The following is a 17,460-nucleotide window of genomic DNA, read 5'->3' on the forward strand; positions in this document are numbered from 1 at the left end:
AGTGAAGTGTTTCAAACGCTAGAAGAACACAACTTTCAGGCAAGGAATTTAGCTCAGTGGTTCTGGTGCCTGCCGCACAAGCACAAGGACCAGACTTCAATGCTGGGTACCAAAAAAAAATCAATAAAGAACACAACTTCCAATCCAGAATGATACATCCTGCAAAACTATCTTCCAGGAAGTAAGAGACATAACTAACACTTGTTGGTCTTTTGGCTACGATCAAGTGTAGGAAGTAAGGGACAAGAAAAAAAGTAAAACAAGAAAGACAAAAATGGAAACAAAGCTTTTTGCACATGAGAAGGGGAGGAGTCTTGAGAGGGAGAATGGAATAAAATAAAATAAATTTTATTTTAAAAAAATAAAAATAGGGCCAAGAATTTAGCTCAGTGGCACCACACATGCCTCACAAGCATAAGGTCCTGAGTTCAATCCCTGGTACCAGAAAAAAATAAATTTTTAAAACTAAAAATAAAATGTGGCAATTAAAGAAAAAACAATTACCTTTCAAAACTGATAGGAAAACAAGGTCTTTCCACGACAAAGAGCATCTTTTTCTTTTTTTTTTCTTTTTGGTACCAGAGATCAAACTCAGGATCTTGCACTGTGGAAGCAAGCAGGCACAGTGCCACTGAGCTAAATCCCCGGACCGATGAGGAGAATCTTAAGAAATTCATGACCACCAAACCAGCACTCCAAAAAATCTCAAGGATACCCTAGAAATAGACAAGGAAGCTAACAATTCCAAAAGCCAATTAAAAGCTCATTATAGTCTTACCTTGCAGGCCACGTCAACTAATCGTGTTTGGACGGCTTGGTTCTCTGCTAGTTTAGTGCCAATTGCAAGCAAAGTGTCCAGCAATTGAGCTAGGACTTGGTGAGACTCTAGAAAAGAAGATGGAAAATTAAGTTAGAGAATTTCAAAAATTATAAAAACCAATTTGCTTTGGTAAAGGATATAAACTTGCTGTATTCTACAACCTAATGCTTCATAACTTCAACTAAAACTAAGTTCCAAAAAGAAATCAGTCTGAAAATTGAGTCTTCCCCAGAATTGGGAATATTCACAGAGCAGGTGCTCCAAAAATGATTAGTGATTATTTGAGTTTTTAACACCTTCAGGATAAAGTTCAAATTCCTTAGCAGGACAGATATACATACATAGCAGGCCCTCCAAGGTAGCTAGCCCTGCCTACCTTTCTAGCTCATCACTTTCAAGTCTCCTTTAGCACTTTTTTCCAACTACTTATAATTCCACTCCCCTCAACTTTGCTCAGGCTGTCTTCTCTACCTAGAATGCCTTCCCCATCCCCAAGGAGCAACTACTCATCCTTATACAGAGCCTGTCCTAACCCCCAAAACGAAACTTTCCTCCTTTTTGTTCCACCACACCCCCTATCAGGCATGATACTTTATTGTACTTATTTTCACATCAGACTAAATCAGAAGACTGAAAGATCCTTAAAAGCAACGAGTGTGCCAGGAGTGGTAGCGCATGCCTGTGATCCCAACACTCAGTAGGCTGACTCAGGAAGATCACTATGAGTTTGAGGCCACTCTAAACATAGCTAATACCCTGACTCAAAAAAAAAAAAACAAACCACGAGCCAGGCGTGGTGGCACACGCCTGCATTCCCAGCACTTGGGAGGCTGAGGCAGGAGGATCGCTGGGAGTTCAAGACCAGCCTGGACTACATAGCTCCAGGTCAGTCTCAACTACATAGTGAGACCCTGTGTCAAAAACAAACAAATAAACAAACAAAACACAATGACTATGTTTTATTCACTTCTGTATTATTAGATGCTCAATGAGTATTTTAAATACGGACAAAGAGGCAAATCCAAATAAACCTGTAGTATGTCAATCTTCTTGGCCAATTACCTCATTTTCTCTATCTAAATGCTCTGTGTTCCAAATATGATTCTTAGAGTGCAGGCAGTATACAAGAGTATCTTAGTGGCATTCCTATAATTAGGGGAGTACAGTAGTAGTGACTGAACCCAAAGGAGCAATATGGCCAGCATTTTTTATTTTTGAGGCAAGATCTCCCTAAGTGCCTGGCATGGTAGTACATGCCTTGAATCCCAGCACTTGGGAGGCTGAAGCAGGAGGACTGTCCTGAGTTTCACAGCCTCAGCTACACAGTGAGTTCAAGACCAATCTGAACTAACTAACTAAACTTAACAACAAAGCAAAACGAAAAATCTCCTCAACTGACCAGGTTGGGCTTGAACTTAGGATCTTCCTGTGTCAGGCTCCCAAGTAGCTTCAATACAAGCACATGCCACCATGTCCAACCCTGAGTTTCACAGCCTCAGCTACACAGTGAGTTCAAGACCAATCTGAACTAACTAAATTTAACAACAAAGCAAAACGAAAAATCTCCTCAACTGACCAGGGTGGGCTTGCACTTAGGATCTTCCTGTGTCAGGCTCCCAAGTAGCTTCAATACAAGCACATGCCACCATGTCCAGCTAATCATTTTCATGTTATTATGCATAAATTTCAATATTAAGGATACCATCTATTGATTCCACATCATATGAGGTTCTTTTACATTAGTAATACAAAAATTCTCTTTAAATTGAACCCAGGGGTCCAGGGATTTAGCTCAGTAGTTCCTGCACCTGCTTTGCAAGTGCAAGGACCTGAATTTGATCCCCAGTACCAAAAAATAAAAATAAAAAAATAAAAATAATTGAACCTAGGATATCTGCACTAAGCCACACCCACAGACTCCTCCCCTTTTTTGAGAAAGGGTTCACTCGGTCAATAAATTGCCCAGGCTGGGCTTGAATTCATGATTTTCCTGCCTCAGCTTCTCAGCGTACTGAGAATACAGGCATGTGCCACCATGCCCAGCTTAAATCCAGTTTATCAAAAAAATTCATTCATTTAAGAAAATTGTTGGGAGCTGGGAATAGAGCTCTGTGGCACTGTGCCTGCCTGGCAAGTGCAAGGTCCCAAGTTCAGTTCCCAGTACCAAAAAAAAGAAAGAAAAGAAAAATCTTAAATAAATCATAATACAGACATGAAGCAAATACATCACAAATGAAATCCATAATATATAACTGACTATACCTCGACAAAGTAGTTAAATCACTTCTTAGTAAGACTTCCAGTTAAACAGAGTATGTTGAACACATCTTGTTTATCTCTGCTCTCTTGTAAAACTTTACTAACATGAGAGTAAAGTAAAAGGATAAGAAAAAAGGTGGGCTGCCGGGTGTGGTGGCACAGGTCTGTAATCCCAGCACTCGGGAGGCTGAGGCAGGAGGATCGCTGTGAGTTTGAGACCAGCCTGGGTTACATAGTGAGTAGTATGTCTCAAGGACATAGTGAGACCCTGTCTCAAAAAACCAAAAAAAGAAAAGAAAGAAAAGAAAAAGGTGGGTAGATGAGGAAAGTCCACAAATTTTTCAGATAGATAAGTGATAAATTGGCAAAAATGATAAATCTAATACTAAATGCCTACTGAGAAGGATGACACTACAAACCAAATAAATCCTGGCCATAACACACCAGAAAGGCTCAAGAATTGAAGATTTTTTTAAAAGGGGATGGGTGGGGGATGAGGCAGGGATATGCTTGCCATCTCCATAAGAAGCAGCTGGATCTCTGCCCCTTCCTTATCCTACACAGCCAAATGACCCCTGAAACTGGAGGTTTATTTTATATAGAAACTGGACCAGAAACACTGCAATTTTGGGCACACCTGGTGAGGACAGGGAAGAAATACAGTGAAGATGGGGAGTTAATAATGGCAGTCAACATGGTGAAAAAGATGCACCTCCCTCCGTAGCCTCTCTTCAGCCGTATTAGTTCTAACACAGCAGCCAGGCATTTCTGTCTTGCTAAGGAGATCCATGGGTTTCTAATCAGAAAAATTTATGGGTCCAGGAAAAAAAAAATCACTGAAAGATACAAGCACTTAAAAGTCCTCCAAAACTTTGCCAGCCATAGTGGCACACACCTGCAATCCCAGCACCCAGGAGGCTGAAGCAGGAGTACGGCCATGAGTTCAAGGCTAGCCTGAACTACACAGCAATAACCTATCTCCAAAAGGGGAGGGGGGCAGGGATTTAGCTCAGAGGTTCCACCACCTGCCTCGCAATTGCAAGGACACAAGTTCGATCCCCAGCACTAAAAATAAATAAATAATAAATTCAATAAAAAAATAAAAAGATGGGATGGGGACATAGCTCAGCGGTCTCGCCACCTGCCTCACAAGTGCAAGGTCCCAAGTTCAATCCCTGATACCAAAAGAAAAAGAAAAAAGAGCTGGGCGTGGTGGTGTAGGCCTGTAACCCCAGCACTCAAGAGGCTGAGGCAGGAGGATCACGGTGAGTTCAGGACCAGCCTGGGTTACATAGTGAGTTCCAGGCAGTCTCAACTACATAGTGAGACCCTGTCTCAAAAAAAAAAAAAAAAGAAAGAAAGAAAGATTAAAAAGTCCTCTTGGGGCCAGAGATTTAGCTCAGTGGTTATACTGCCTGCCTCACAAGCACAAGGTCCCGAGTTCGATCCCTGGTACAAAAAAAAAAAAAGTCCTCCAAGACATGTAGGATAAACATAGAGTGGAAGCTACGAGTTGACAAGTCTGGTTATACACATAAGGTCAGTGCTTCATCTAATTTAAATGCAAAGTGTCAAAGATAAACAAGAAAAGCTTCAGTGCTCTCTGCCACACAGACAGAAGGGAAAGGAAAGGAAGGGAGAAGAGAGGCAGGGAGGGAGGCAGGCAGGAAGGCTGGCTGTGAATATGAAAGAAGCACTGAGAAAAGAAGGCAGTCAGAAGAAATAGTAGACACAAGAGAGTTCAGCACAGGAATGCATTCCTGTAGTTACAGCTGCTCAGGAGGCTGAAATGAGAACATCACAGGCTTGAAGCCACTGTGGGCAATGTATGGAGACCCCATACAAATTTATCAATAAGTCAAAAGCAAGCATCTTCCACTATCAATGTAATCTGACCAGAAAAATGAGCTCAAAATAAAAAAAAGGCTGAAAATGTAGCTCAGTGGTACAGTGACCCTAGATTCAGTCTTGGAAAGGAAAGAGACAGGAACAGAGAACAAATCTCCAACATTACCAGGCATGGTGGTGCTCAACTATAATCTTTTAGTTTGGTTTTGTTTTTTGAGACAGGGTCTCATTATGTAGTTGAAACTGACCTGGAACTATGTAGCCCATGCTGGTCTCGAACTCACAGCGATCCTCCTGCCTCAGCCTCCCGAGTGCTGGGATTACAGGCGTGCGTCACCATGCCCAGCGTCAACTATAATCTTAGCACTAGGGAGGTGGAGGCAGGAGGATCTCAAATTCAAAGCCAGCCTCACAAGACCCTATCTCAGAGAGAGAAAGAGAAGGGGAGAAGAGGAAGGAGAGGAAGAAGGGGAGAGGGAGAGAGAGGGAAGGAAGGGGGAAAAGGGACGTGAAGGGCAGGGAAGGAAGACAGAGGCAGGGAGGGAGGAAAGAGGGAGGGAGAGGAATACCGATACCACATTATTTTTTTGTTTTTGTTGTTTTGGTACTGGGGATTGAACGCGGGTCCTTGCCCTTGCGAGGCAGGCCCCCCCAATACCACATTATTATTTATTTCTTCAGAAAGAGAATTCTACGGACTTCCATAAAAAGCTAACTAAAGCTTGTAAAGCTTAATGCCTATCTCTGATAAATGAGAAATCTAATTTAAATATTGAACCCTAGATGCCTCCCTGAGTTTTTAACCTATAAGTACAACTGCAGACTGGACATCGCCACATGGACAACAAATGATGACTCAACATAAGCCAAATTAAATTTCTCAGAGCTGCCAAATTCACTGTAAAACTAAACTTGACCATTTTATGCCTCTGCTCAAAAAACTCTACATGGCCTCACTGCCTACAGAATAACATTCAAATTCCTCAGCATTCCAGGCTACCCCCTGGCTGCAAAACACTTTGTCATTCCCTGCTGGCTGCTCACAAAACAATCAAGTCTTCAAACATCTCCTGTACCTTCCCAGCTCTCTGCCTCTTACCCTGTTTCCTCTCCTTGCCATTATTCTCCCCCACTGTGACTATCAAAATCTGCATCTTCAGAACTCAGCCTCTGCAGATCTCACCAGGTAGCTCTGCTCTCACCCTCTGCTCTGCTCAAGGAATCTACCGCCTCAAACACATGCACACAGTACCCTCACAGCACCTACTCCAGGGCTCACCAAGGAGCTACAGCCCTCACCTATCTGCCAAACGGAAACTTGGTCCACAGTGTAGATCACACTCTAGGATCTGAAGGCACACGCTAGACTGAATCATGAGGAGACTCAGAACCCTACCCTTACAGCTTCCACAAACAGGGGAGCTTTAGCGGTCACATTACCTTAACAGATTTAACTTTCCTCAGATACAAAATAAAAGGCTTCAGCTACATGATCTCTATGCTTCCCTCCAGTTTTAAAAAATGTGTCTTGATGAAACAAGAACAGTCAGTTATAAGTTGCAGCATAAAGTGAAATTATTCTTGTAGAAAGCAATATGGTAAGGACCAGGAATCTAGCTCAGTGTTTCCGCCGCCTGCCATGCAAGAGCAAGGTCCTGAGTTCGGTCCCCAGTACCAAAAAAAAGAAAGAAAGTAATACCGTAAGACACAGCATGGGTCATGAAAATTTTGGGCTTGCTAGCTCAGTAATTTCCCTCCTAAAAATTTATCCTAAGCAACAGAAGAAATTGACTTTCACTGACATTAGTTGTAAGAAACAAAAAATAATAATAGAAACATGTTTCTATGCCAGCTGGTGTTTAATATACTATTAAAACCATAAATATTATAAAGACATGTAATGTGTGGTAACATGGGGAAAGTTACAGGTAACAAAGTGATTATAATAAAGCATAAAACAGTACATTCAATAAATACAATCATGTAAAATGTGTAAAGTAAAAGGTAATACATAAAACAAGTTACTTTGTAGAAGTAGTAGGGAAAATTTTTATTTTCTTCAATGTCATTACATTGGTATTTCAATAAAACATGCCTCCTCTGGGGAGAAAATATTCACTGTTTCCTTTGAATAAAAGTTAGGTCAAAATTGAGGGAAAAGAAAAAGGTGAAAATCAAACTAAGTCACAGTGCCTGCCTCGCAAGCACAAGGTCCAGTGTTTGATCTCCAGCACCAAAGGGAAAAAAAAAAGAAAAAGAAAAAAAATTCAAACTAAGTAAATTTTGATATAACATTATGTCAGGGGTGAGAGTCTCGCTATGTAGTCCAGGCTGGCCTTGAAGTCCTATGTACTACAGGCTAGCCTCAAACTTACAGCAGTCCTCCTGCCTTCCAAATGCTAGGATTACAGATGCATGCCACTATGTCCAGCTTTAATTTGAACAAAATTTGGGATTCTCAGCTTCAGCCAATGACTCACATATGCAAGATTTTTTATTACTATTAAACAGTTGTAAAATAATTTAGATAGGGCTGGGGATTTAGCTCAGTGGTTCTACTGCCTGCTTTGCAAGAGCAAGGTCCCAAGTTCAATCCCTGGTACCAAAAAAAGAAAAAAAAATAATAATAATTCAGATAATCTTAAACTCATTTGACTTTTATATTCTCAATCTTTTAAATTTATTTCATTTTGGCTGGATGTAGTGGTGCATGCCTACAATCCGAGCATTTGGGAGGCTGAGACAGGAGGATCACTGCAGGTTCAAGGCCAGCCTGGGCTACATATTAAGTTCAAGGCCAGCCTAGACTACTTGGGGAGCCCCTGTCTCAAAAAAATTTGTTTTGTTTTGTTTCACTTTGCTTTACTTTGTTTAGTGGTAGTGGGGTTTCAACCAAGGGCCTAAGTTGTACATGCTGGTCTTGAATTTGCTGTCCTCCAGCCTTAGCCTCCTACAGTGCTAAGATTACAGAAATGTATGACCCTGCCCAGCTAAATTTTACTATTGTCCAATATTTAAATAGCCATATTTGTTTAAATATTTATACCCTGAAATAAAATAAAACTACTGTTTGAAGCCAGGCATGGTGGTGCACACCTGTAATCCAAGCACTTCGAAGGCTGAGACAGAAGATCAGCAAAAGTTCAAGGCCAGCCTGGGCTATATGAGACCCTGTCTCAAAATACAAAAACAAAACAAAACAAAATTACAATTCTTTGAAACTACAACTAATTCTGCCAAGTAGACAAAATCATACTATTTATAAAAATAGCAACAAAGAATTTTTTTAAAAATACTTAGCCGGGTGTGGTGTAACACACCTATAATCCTGGCACTCAGGAGGCTGAGGCAGGAGGATTGCTGTGAGTTTGAGACCAGCCTGGGCTACACAGCGAGTTCCAGGTCAGTCTCAACTACATAGTGAGACCCTGTCTCAAAAAAATAAAATAAAATATTGAGGCATTAACTCTGTGGGAGAATTTGTAAATGTATAAAACCAGAGAACCAAGAAAAAAAAAGGTTAGGTACTTTCCTGCTTCACCTAAACACTGAGAATGTACGTAAGTGGGCATCAGCACAGAACTAACAGCATATTTGACCTGGAAGAGGTCACTTTATGGGCTTTTAATTGTGATGGGCCCTACCCACTGGGACAATACCTCTCAAGGCTTCTGAGTTAGTACAGGACAGAGAACAAATAATCAACTCTGCCAACAACTCTCAACAAGTTATTCAACTCTCAACAAGTTAGTTAGCTTCTCTGAGCTTCAATCTTCCCACCTATAAAACAGGGATAATGACATCTATCTTCTGTTTTAAGTAAGCTACTTTAATTATATGGCACTTGGTAAAGATCAACAAAGGACAGCTATACCAGGTATGGTGATGCATGCCTGTAGTCCCTGCAATCAAGGAGGCTGAGGCAGAAGATTTCAGAGTTTGAGGCCAGCCTGACCTACATAGTAAGACCCTATCTCAAAAATAAATAAATACAGGGCCAGAGATTTAGCCCAGTGGTTCTACTGTCTGCTTAGTAAGTGCAAGGTCCTGAGTTCGATCCCTGGTACCAAAATAATAATAATAATAATAATAATAAAAAAATAATAATAATAATAATAATAATAATAATAATAATAATAATAATAATAATAATAATAAAATAGTTTTATTAAATCACCCTCAAATGTATTGATTTAAAAAACACCAAAATTTGTACCGAATTCTAGACCAAAGGAACTAAAGATGTCTACTCTGACTGCACAGCCTTTATATTGCAACTTACTTTCACTCTGCAGTATGTTAATGGCATCATCTATAATGCAGTCTGGTGAAAATCCTGCAGTCTTTGACAATAAACCCAACAATGATGCAATTTTCAGTCTCACAGAGGGATCATTTTCCTGGAACAAAGGAAGCAACTGTTATCTTTTTGTTTTCTTTTCTTTTTTTTTTTGAGACAGGGTCTCACTATGTAGTTGAGACTGACCTGGAGTTCACTATGTAGCCCAGGCTGGTCTCGAACTCACAACATCCCCCTGCTTCAGGCTACAGAGTGCTGGGATTACAGGCATGCGTGCATGCGTGTGTATGTGTGTGTGTGTGTGCACGCCAGCACCACCACACCCAGCTGCAACTGTTATCTTGATGCTCTACTCTTAGGCAAACAACAAATAGGAATGTGGGAAACCAATACCTCAAAACCAATTGGAACTATTCAAAGGCTTCACTTCTGAAAAACTTTGTGTATTTTAAGAGAGAGAAATTTTCTCAATCAGAACATTGCACCCAGATACAGTGCTGCAAAATGAGTGGGAATTTTCTTTCTTCCTTTTTTTTGGTGGGGGAGGTACAGGGGACTGAACTCAGGATTCTGTGCTTGCCAGGCAGGCACAGCGCCAATGAGCTACATCCAAGCCCATGAGTGGGAATTTGTTATGCCTTCTTCATATCATTAACTTGTAACCAAAATGTGCAGCAGGTACCATACCTCCATTGTGCAGCCACATTAGACAGGAGTCAAAGCCACTGTACCAGCAACAAAGCAGCACCAGGAACCCAAAATTCTGCCAGCACCATTACTCTTGGAGTCCCCAGGAAGTGAGTACAGCTATCACACTTACCACCAGAATGAATCTTTCACTCTAACCTACTTTTTAGATGAGCAGATCTTGTGTAGAAGGCCGGGGCATTAGCCAGGCATGGTAGGGCATGCCTATATTTCTAGCACACTGGGAGGCTAAGGCAGAAAGAGTACAAGTTTAAACCCATCCTAGGTAACTAGTGATTTAGACAGAGAGAGACTGTCTCAAAATAAAACATTTTAAAAAGGGCTGGGTTATAGCTCAAAGGCCCTGGGTTCAATCCCAATACCAAAAGTAAAAATTAAATTTAAAAAAAGAAGCCTTCATGGGGAAAAAATGAGAGCCAAGACCTGTCATGTAAAAGTACAGGATCCCAGTAATAAATGTAACTGTATTGTATACCTAGATTGTACCAATAAACTCAATAAAAAGAAAAAAAAAAAAAAGAAGAAGAAGAAGAAGGCTGGAGCCAGCAAGGGTAACTGGCTGAGTACAAGTCACATGCCTAGGTCCTAGCTGTAAGGGACACTGAGAAATGAGCAGTCTGGCCTATTAAGTGGGAGGTGATTTCTAAAAGGCACCAGGATTCCCACAGTGAGAAATTTCTCCCCAAGTAAAAAAGGAACACTTCTCCTTGTTCATCATTGTACTAAAAGTATGTTTGACACTAAAAAGATGTTCAACAGAGCCAGGTGAAGTAGCATACACCTGTAATACCAGCAATAGGGAGCCTGAGCCAAGAGGATCCCAAGTATGAGGCCACCCTGGGCTACATAGCAAGATCCTATATCCAAAAATAAACAACAAACAAACATGAATTGAAGAGGGGGAGAAAAGTACTCTGCTGGTGCTGCAATCAGGTAATCTTCCCATATTGAAAGTAAAACTTTTTAAATGTAAACTCAAAAGACAAAACAAGTCCCTTCCAATGTGACTAATTCCCACCCTCCCATCTATAGTTTCTAACCAGGCACACCAAGGAGACCGAAAGCAAGAGAGAGCACAATACACAGGGAGTCAAAACACCTAAAATCCTAGCATGCTATGCTATTTGCCATGTACATAACACTGGGAAGGTCATTTTCTTGAGAGAAAGGGCCTTGAAACCAGCCAGACTTGTGGATACCATGTCCATATGTACATGTCCTGAAAAGCTAATTAATTGCTCTGACCCTCATCTGTGAAATGGGCCTAATAACAACTCAGAGAGCTACTGAGAGGAAAAGTGATGAGCACAGAAAGGAGCACATAGCTGACAGCCAGGTATCAGTGCCCTGATATTCCTCCTTCCTTCTGCTAACTTTAGGTTTAATTCATTCTTCTTTTCTCTAGTTGTTTAAACTATAACGTTCTCTCTCTCTCTCTCTCTCTCTCTCTCTCTCTCTCTCCCCTTTCCCCTTGTCCAATACTAAGGATTAAACCTAGGGCTTCATAAATCCTAGAAAAGTGCTCTCTCTGCCAATCAGCTATATCCTAGTCTTTTTTTCACTTTTTTTTTTTTTTTTTTTTTTTTTCCTTTTCATTGTGAGGCAGGCACCAGAACCACTGAGCTAAATCCCCAGCCCTTTTTCACCCTTTTTTAAAGACAAGGTCCAGCTAAATTGGCTACATTGATCTCAAAATTATGATTCTCCTGCTCAGCCTCTCAAGTATCTGAGATCAGAGGCATGTGCCACTGCACCTAGCTACATTAGGTTCTTGGCTTTGTTTTGTTTTGTTTTTGAATATCATATTCCACAATAATAACAGAAAGTGATTTAGTCTTATAAAGGAAGACAATCCTCACATATCCTACAACAGATGAACTTAGAGGATATTATGCTAAGTGAAATAAGCCAGTTAGTCACAAAAGACAATGTACTATTCCACTTCTATAAGGCACTTACACTGTAACAGTGAGAATCATAGAGATAGAAAGTAGAATGGTACTTTTCAAGAGTTGGTGGAAGGGAGAATTGAAGGTTATTACTTAAAAGATATAGAATTTTAAATTTGCAAAAAGTGTTCCAGAGATGAATGGTAGTAATTGTTGCACAACAACATGATCTATAAGGCTTACACTGTAACAGTGAGAATCATAGAGATAGAAAGTAGAATGGTACTTTTCAAGAGTTGGTGGAAGGGAGAATTGAAGGTTATTACTTAAAAGATATAGAATTTTAAATTTGCAAAAAGTGTTCCAGAGATGAATGGTAGTAATTGTTGCACAACAACATGACATGAATGTACTTAATATCACTGCTCTATATGCTTTAAAATAGGTAAGAAAAGCTGGGTGTGGTGCCACACACCTGTAATCCCAGGACTCAGGAGGTTGACACAGGAGGATCACTACGAAAAGTGAGTTCAAGGCCTGCCTGAACTACATAGTAAGACCTTGTTCAAAGATACCAAAAAACAAAGAAAATGAAAACAAGAAAATAAAAAGAGTAAGAATAAATTTCATGGTATATGTAACTATAGTAACACAATTTTTAAAAAGTGAAAGAAAAGAAAGCTAAAAGAATTTATAACCTAGTGACATTTTTTATTCATTTGAATTCTTTACAAAAATTTGCAGGGTGCAGTGGTACACACTTGTAATCCCAGCACTTGGGAGGCTGAGGCAGGATCACCACCTTGAGTTCAAGGGCAGCCTGAACTACAAAGTAAGACCCTGACACAAAAACCAAAAAAAAAAACGAGGGCCAGGGATTTAGCTCAGTGGTACCATGCCTGCCTGGCAAGCACAAGGTCCTGAGTTTAAGCCCTCATGAGGGAGAGAGAGAAGGAGCGAGGGAGAGAGGACAGACTTCAGAGACATGTGAGAAGGAATCATATAAATATCTAAGGGACGCGTTTCAGGAAACACAGGGCTGGGGATTTAGCTCAGCAGCACAGTGCCTGGCTGGCAAGCGCAAGGTCCTGAGTTTAATCCCCAGTACCAAAAAAGAGACAGAGAGAGAGGGAGAGGGAGGGAGAGAGAGAGAGACAAGGAAACACAAATGGAAAGGTAGAAGAAAGACTGTACTTTGAGGAAATGCCTGGCTGGATGTGAGAAGGGTTCTAGGCAGAAGAAAAAACCTGTGAAAAGCCACTATTTCGGGCCAAGGATTTAGCTCAGTAGCACCGTGACTGCCTCTCAAGTGCAAGGTCCTGAGTTTGATCCACAGTACAAAAAAAAGGAAAAAAAAAAAGCCACTATCTTCATAAAACATACAAGGTCTTTGGAAAACTTAGAACATTCTGATTAAGATAGAATACTACATATGTAAAGAAGACCTTTTAGGTTCAGACATTAAAGCTAATGGGAATGAAGAGATTCAAAGATATTTTAGAGAGAGACACAAGAAGTGCTTGCTAGTTGAAAGATAAAGACATTACAGGCAAGTGAAGTATAAATCATTTATAAGTATTCTCAAAATTCTCAAAAATATGTTTACCCCAAATCTAACAAAGCCTACAAATCTAACTTCCCATTTATAAACATTCTGATTAAGATAGAATACTACATATGTAAAGAAGACCTTTTAGGTTCAGACATTAAAGCTAATGGGAATGAAGAGATTCAAAGATATTTTAGAGAGAGACACAAGAAGTGCTTGCAAGTTGAAAGATAAAGACATTACAGGCAAGTGAAGTATAAATCATTTATAAGTATTCTAAAAATTCTCAAAAATATGTTTACCCCAAATCTAACAAAGCCTACAAATCTAACTTCCCATTTATAGCAATACAGAAGGCTGAGAAAGTTAGCCTGCAAGGAAGAAAACAAATTCAGAAAACAATACATTTTACAACTAATGTTGTTTGTTCAAAGTAATGTCACTAAAATATTCATGATCCTCCTGCCTCAGCCTCCTGAGAGCTGAGATTATAGACATTACTCCTAGATTAAAAAAAAAAAAAAGATCAAATAGCATGTATCTGCATTCTGATTTGAACACATCAACTGTACGACTTTTCTTTTCTTTTGGTACTGGGGATCGATCTCGACACCTTGTATTTATGAGGCAGGCAGCAGAACCACAGCTAAATCCCCGGCCCAGACTTTTCTTTTTTAAGATGCAGTAATGGGGATTGAACCCAGAGGATTCGTACTTGAGCTACATCCCCAGCCCTTCTGTATTTTGGGACAGGGTCTCACCAAATTGCTCAATTATATGGCTAAACTCAAATATGCAATACTCTTGCCTTAGCCTCCCAGCATGGTGGGACTAAAAGCATGCACCAGCACACCCAGCTTATAAAAAGATATTTCAAGAACTAGAGAAGTCTCAATATGGGCACATTCTGAGGTTACATGAAGGAATTAGTTTTATTTAATGGGAGTAGGTACTTGTGTGGGTTTTTTTTTATTTTAATTTTTTTTTCAGTATCAGGGATCAAACTCAGGACTTGCACTTGCAAGGCAGGTGCATTATCACTGAGCCAAATCCCCAGCCCAGTGTTTTTGTTTTTAATGTTGCTTTTTAGAGATACTAAACTCATAAGTTATGGTAAAACAGTATGATATCTCAAAAAATTAGAACATAAGGAACAAAATTGGCAAAATATTACTACTAATCCCAAGGATAGATACTTGGTAATTCATTACTGTATTCTCCCTACTCTTCTATTAGGCTTAATAATTTTCATAGTCAGGTTTCAAATTTGAATTTGTAGTTCAAATTATTTCTTCCTTAATCTCAGAACTCACCTATATAAACTGAAAAATAAACTTATTTTGTAAATTTCATCTTCTGTTTACATTATTTCCTATATTGAGCCATACCTGAATTGGTGCTAGGTCTAACCCATTAAAATACATAGATCCAGGCACAGTGGTTCATACCTGTAGGCTGAGGCTGGAAGAATGCTACATGTTTGAGGCCAGTCTGGGATTTATTATCACTTCAAGGCCAATGTGAACTACACAGCAAGATATTGTTTCAAAAAGACCAAAAAAATTAAAAATAAAATCAAAGAGAGAGAGAGAGAGAGGATGGGTAGGTATGTAGCTCAGTAGTAAAGCATGTGCTTAGCAGATACAAGTCTCTGGGTTCAAATCCCAATACCACCCCTACAAAATGAGTTGGGAAGAAAAGCTACTTTCCAAAAAAAAAAAAATAAGTTCAAAAAATGGTGACAGCAGTGGCACACGCTTTTAATTGTAGTTACCCAGGAGCCTGAAGCAAGAGGATCACAAGTTTGAGTCCTGCCAAGGCAACTTAGCAAGATCCTGTTTGTAAATAAAATCAAAAAGAGCTGAGAGCTGGGCATGGTGGTGCATGCCTGTAATCCCAGCACTTAGGAGGCTGAGGCAGGAGGATCACTGTGAGTTTGAGATCAGCCTGGGCTACATAGTGAATTCTGGTTCAGTCTCCACTACATAGTGAGACCCTGTCTCAAAAAAACGAAAAATACTAAAAATTAAAAAATAAACAAAAAAGAGCTGAGGATGTAGCTTGGAGGCAAGAATGAGGCCCAAGGTTCAATACACAGTACTAAGCTAAAAAAAGATACGAGGTGGCTGGGGATTTAGCTCAGGGGTGCTACCACCTGCCCTGCAAGCTCAAGGACCCGAGTTCTCCCCCCGGTACCAAAAAAAAAAAAAAAAATGATATGACAGCCTTACGTTAGGACAGGAACAGCAAGACGAAGAGGACAGGACATTCCAGAGATGAAGCCAGTTACAGACAGGTCACAGTTGATGGTAACTACCCCTTTGTGTTCCCAGGGCACTCTGTACACACTGAGCTCTTAGTACCTTCTGCAATGTGAAGCACATACCATTTACATGTCTGTCTCCACCCAGTGTATCCTGAGCTTCTGAGGACAGAATATGCATATTTTATCTCTGTACCCACAGTGCTACATGGAAGACATTCAGTAAAAGCTTTCTAAACCAGACAAAGTGGTACACACCTATGATGCTAGCACTCCGGGAGGCTGGGGCATGAGGATCACAAGTCCAAACCTAGCCTGGACAACACACAACTCAGAGGGACCCTGTCTCAAAATAACAAATTTTTTTTTTAAAGTTACAGAAGGGGCCGGGGATTTAGCTCAGGGGCATTGTGCCTGCCTCACAAGAGCAAGGTCCTAAGTTCAATCCTCAGTACCAAAGATAAATAAATAAAAATAAAATTAAAAGTTGCAGAGGATGTAGATCAGTACAAAGGCCCTGGGTTCAATCCCTAGTACTAATAACAAATGCATACATACATAAATCCATAAATGAAGACAGATGTTGGGATATCTACTTATAATCCCAGCACAAGGAGGATGAGAAAGGAGGATGGCTGCAAGTCTGAGACTAACCTGAGCTACATCGTGAGGTCAAGGCCAAACTGAAAAAAAAAAAAAGTTTGCTGAACAAATACCTTCATATTTATTTGCACTTATTCATTTGCATTTGCAGACACAGTACAATTCTTACACATAATACCACTAGGTCCTGGTTACCTTGTAGTAATGCTCCAGAAGAATCCTGACTACACCCTCCACACTTTCTGCCTCGACAGGCTTTCTGGCAAACTGCAGCAGGTACTGCAGAGCATCTGCTGGGGAGGCTGCTTTGCACAGGTCCACATGGAGTGCTGCAGATTTACTTGGTTTTGTCAGTCGCAGTTTCTTTGTTGCAATTTCCTCCTGTTGCTGCGTTGAGAAGGTAGGGAAGGTAAGACATGAAAAGCCAACTGAAAACACAGAGCCTGAAAATTTAACTCTGCCTCACTCACTGAAAATGATTTTTCCTCATATCAAACAAAGTATTTAGCTACTATACCTAGGCTCAGAAAAAACGGTATTATAAAATAGAAAAAGAACACCAGATTGAGTCACAATTTTGCCTTTCACTAGCTTTTGTAACTTTAGGTAAATCATCTAATTTGTCCATGTCTCAGTTTCTTTCTCTGCAAAAAACACTTTTTGTTCTACCTATTTTTGAAGACTATGGTAGTTTAGGGGTAAGAAGTCATGTAGGTGATGTATTCCATTACAGAAGAAATATCAAATCCAGATGCAGTAGTGTGTGACTGTAGTCCCAGCACTTAGAAGGCTGAGACAGGAGGATTTCTTGAGCCCAGGAGTTCAAGACCAGCATGAACAACACAAGAAGACCCTGTCTTTAAAGGGGTGGGGGGTAAGATGTATTATATACATGTACTGATTCCCCACAATGAATGTAATAATTATTTACTGCCAACATATACTAATAAGTTTTTTTACAAGAGTTCATTGAAGTCCCAATAAACATATCTTAGCACAAATGCTCCATGAAAAAAAAGAAAAGAAACATCAATTCTAAAAATACATTATGACTGTGCTAATGCACCCAGGAGGGCTCTTTAGAAAACCAGAACTGAAAGAAAGTGCTGCAGCTTACACTATAGAAAAAAAGCTTGGGCCAGGGATTTGACTCAGTGGTTCCGCTGACTGCTTCCCAAGCACAAGGGCCCAAGTTCGATCCCTGGTACAAAAAAAAAAAAA

The 17,460-nt window shown here is 40.1% G+C and overlaps 1 protein-coding gene across 2 annotated transcripts in view; it reads right to left on the bottom strand.

Annotated features, from left to right (window-relative positions):
• Ints4 (integrator complex subunit 4) overlaps positions 1-17,460 on the bottom strand; it is a 120,942-nt gene that overhangs the window by 98,215 nt on the left and 5,267 nt on the right. The window contains exons 2-4 of one of the 2 annotated variants that reach the window (XM_010633305.3): positions 16,435-16,626; positions 9,210-9,327; positions 779-885 (exon numbers count right to left, since the gene is read on the bottom strand). In XM_010633305.3, coding sequence (XP_010631607.1) covers positions 779-885; positions 9,210-9,327; positions 16,435-16,626 — 417 coding nt within the window. Of the gene's footprint in view, positions 1-778; positions 886-9,209; positions 9,328-16,434; positions 16,627-17,460 lie in introns of those variants that run through there. The other variant, XM_010633306.1, reaches the window with a different exon arrangement.

The sequence above is a fragment of the Fukomys damarensis genome, unplaced genomic scaffold, assembly GCF_012274545.1.
Source record: "Fukomys damarensis isolate Sample0158 unplaced genomic scaffold, DMR_v1.0_HiC HiC_scaffold_16, whole genome shotgun sequence".
NCBI classification, from domain to species: Eukaryota; Metazoa; Chordata; class Mammalia; order Rodentia; family Bathyergidae; genus Fukomys; species Fukomys damarensis.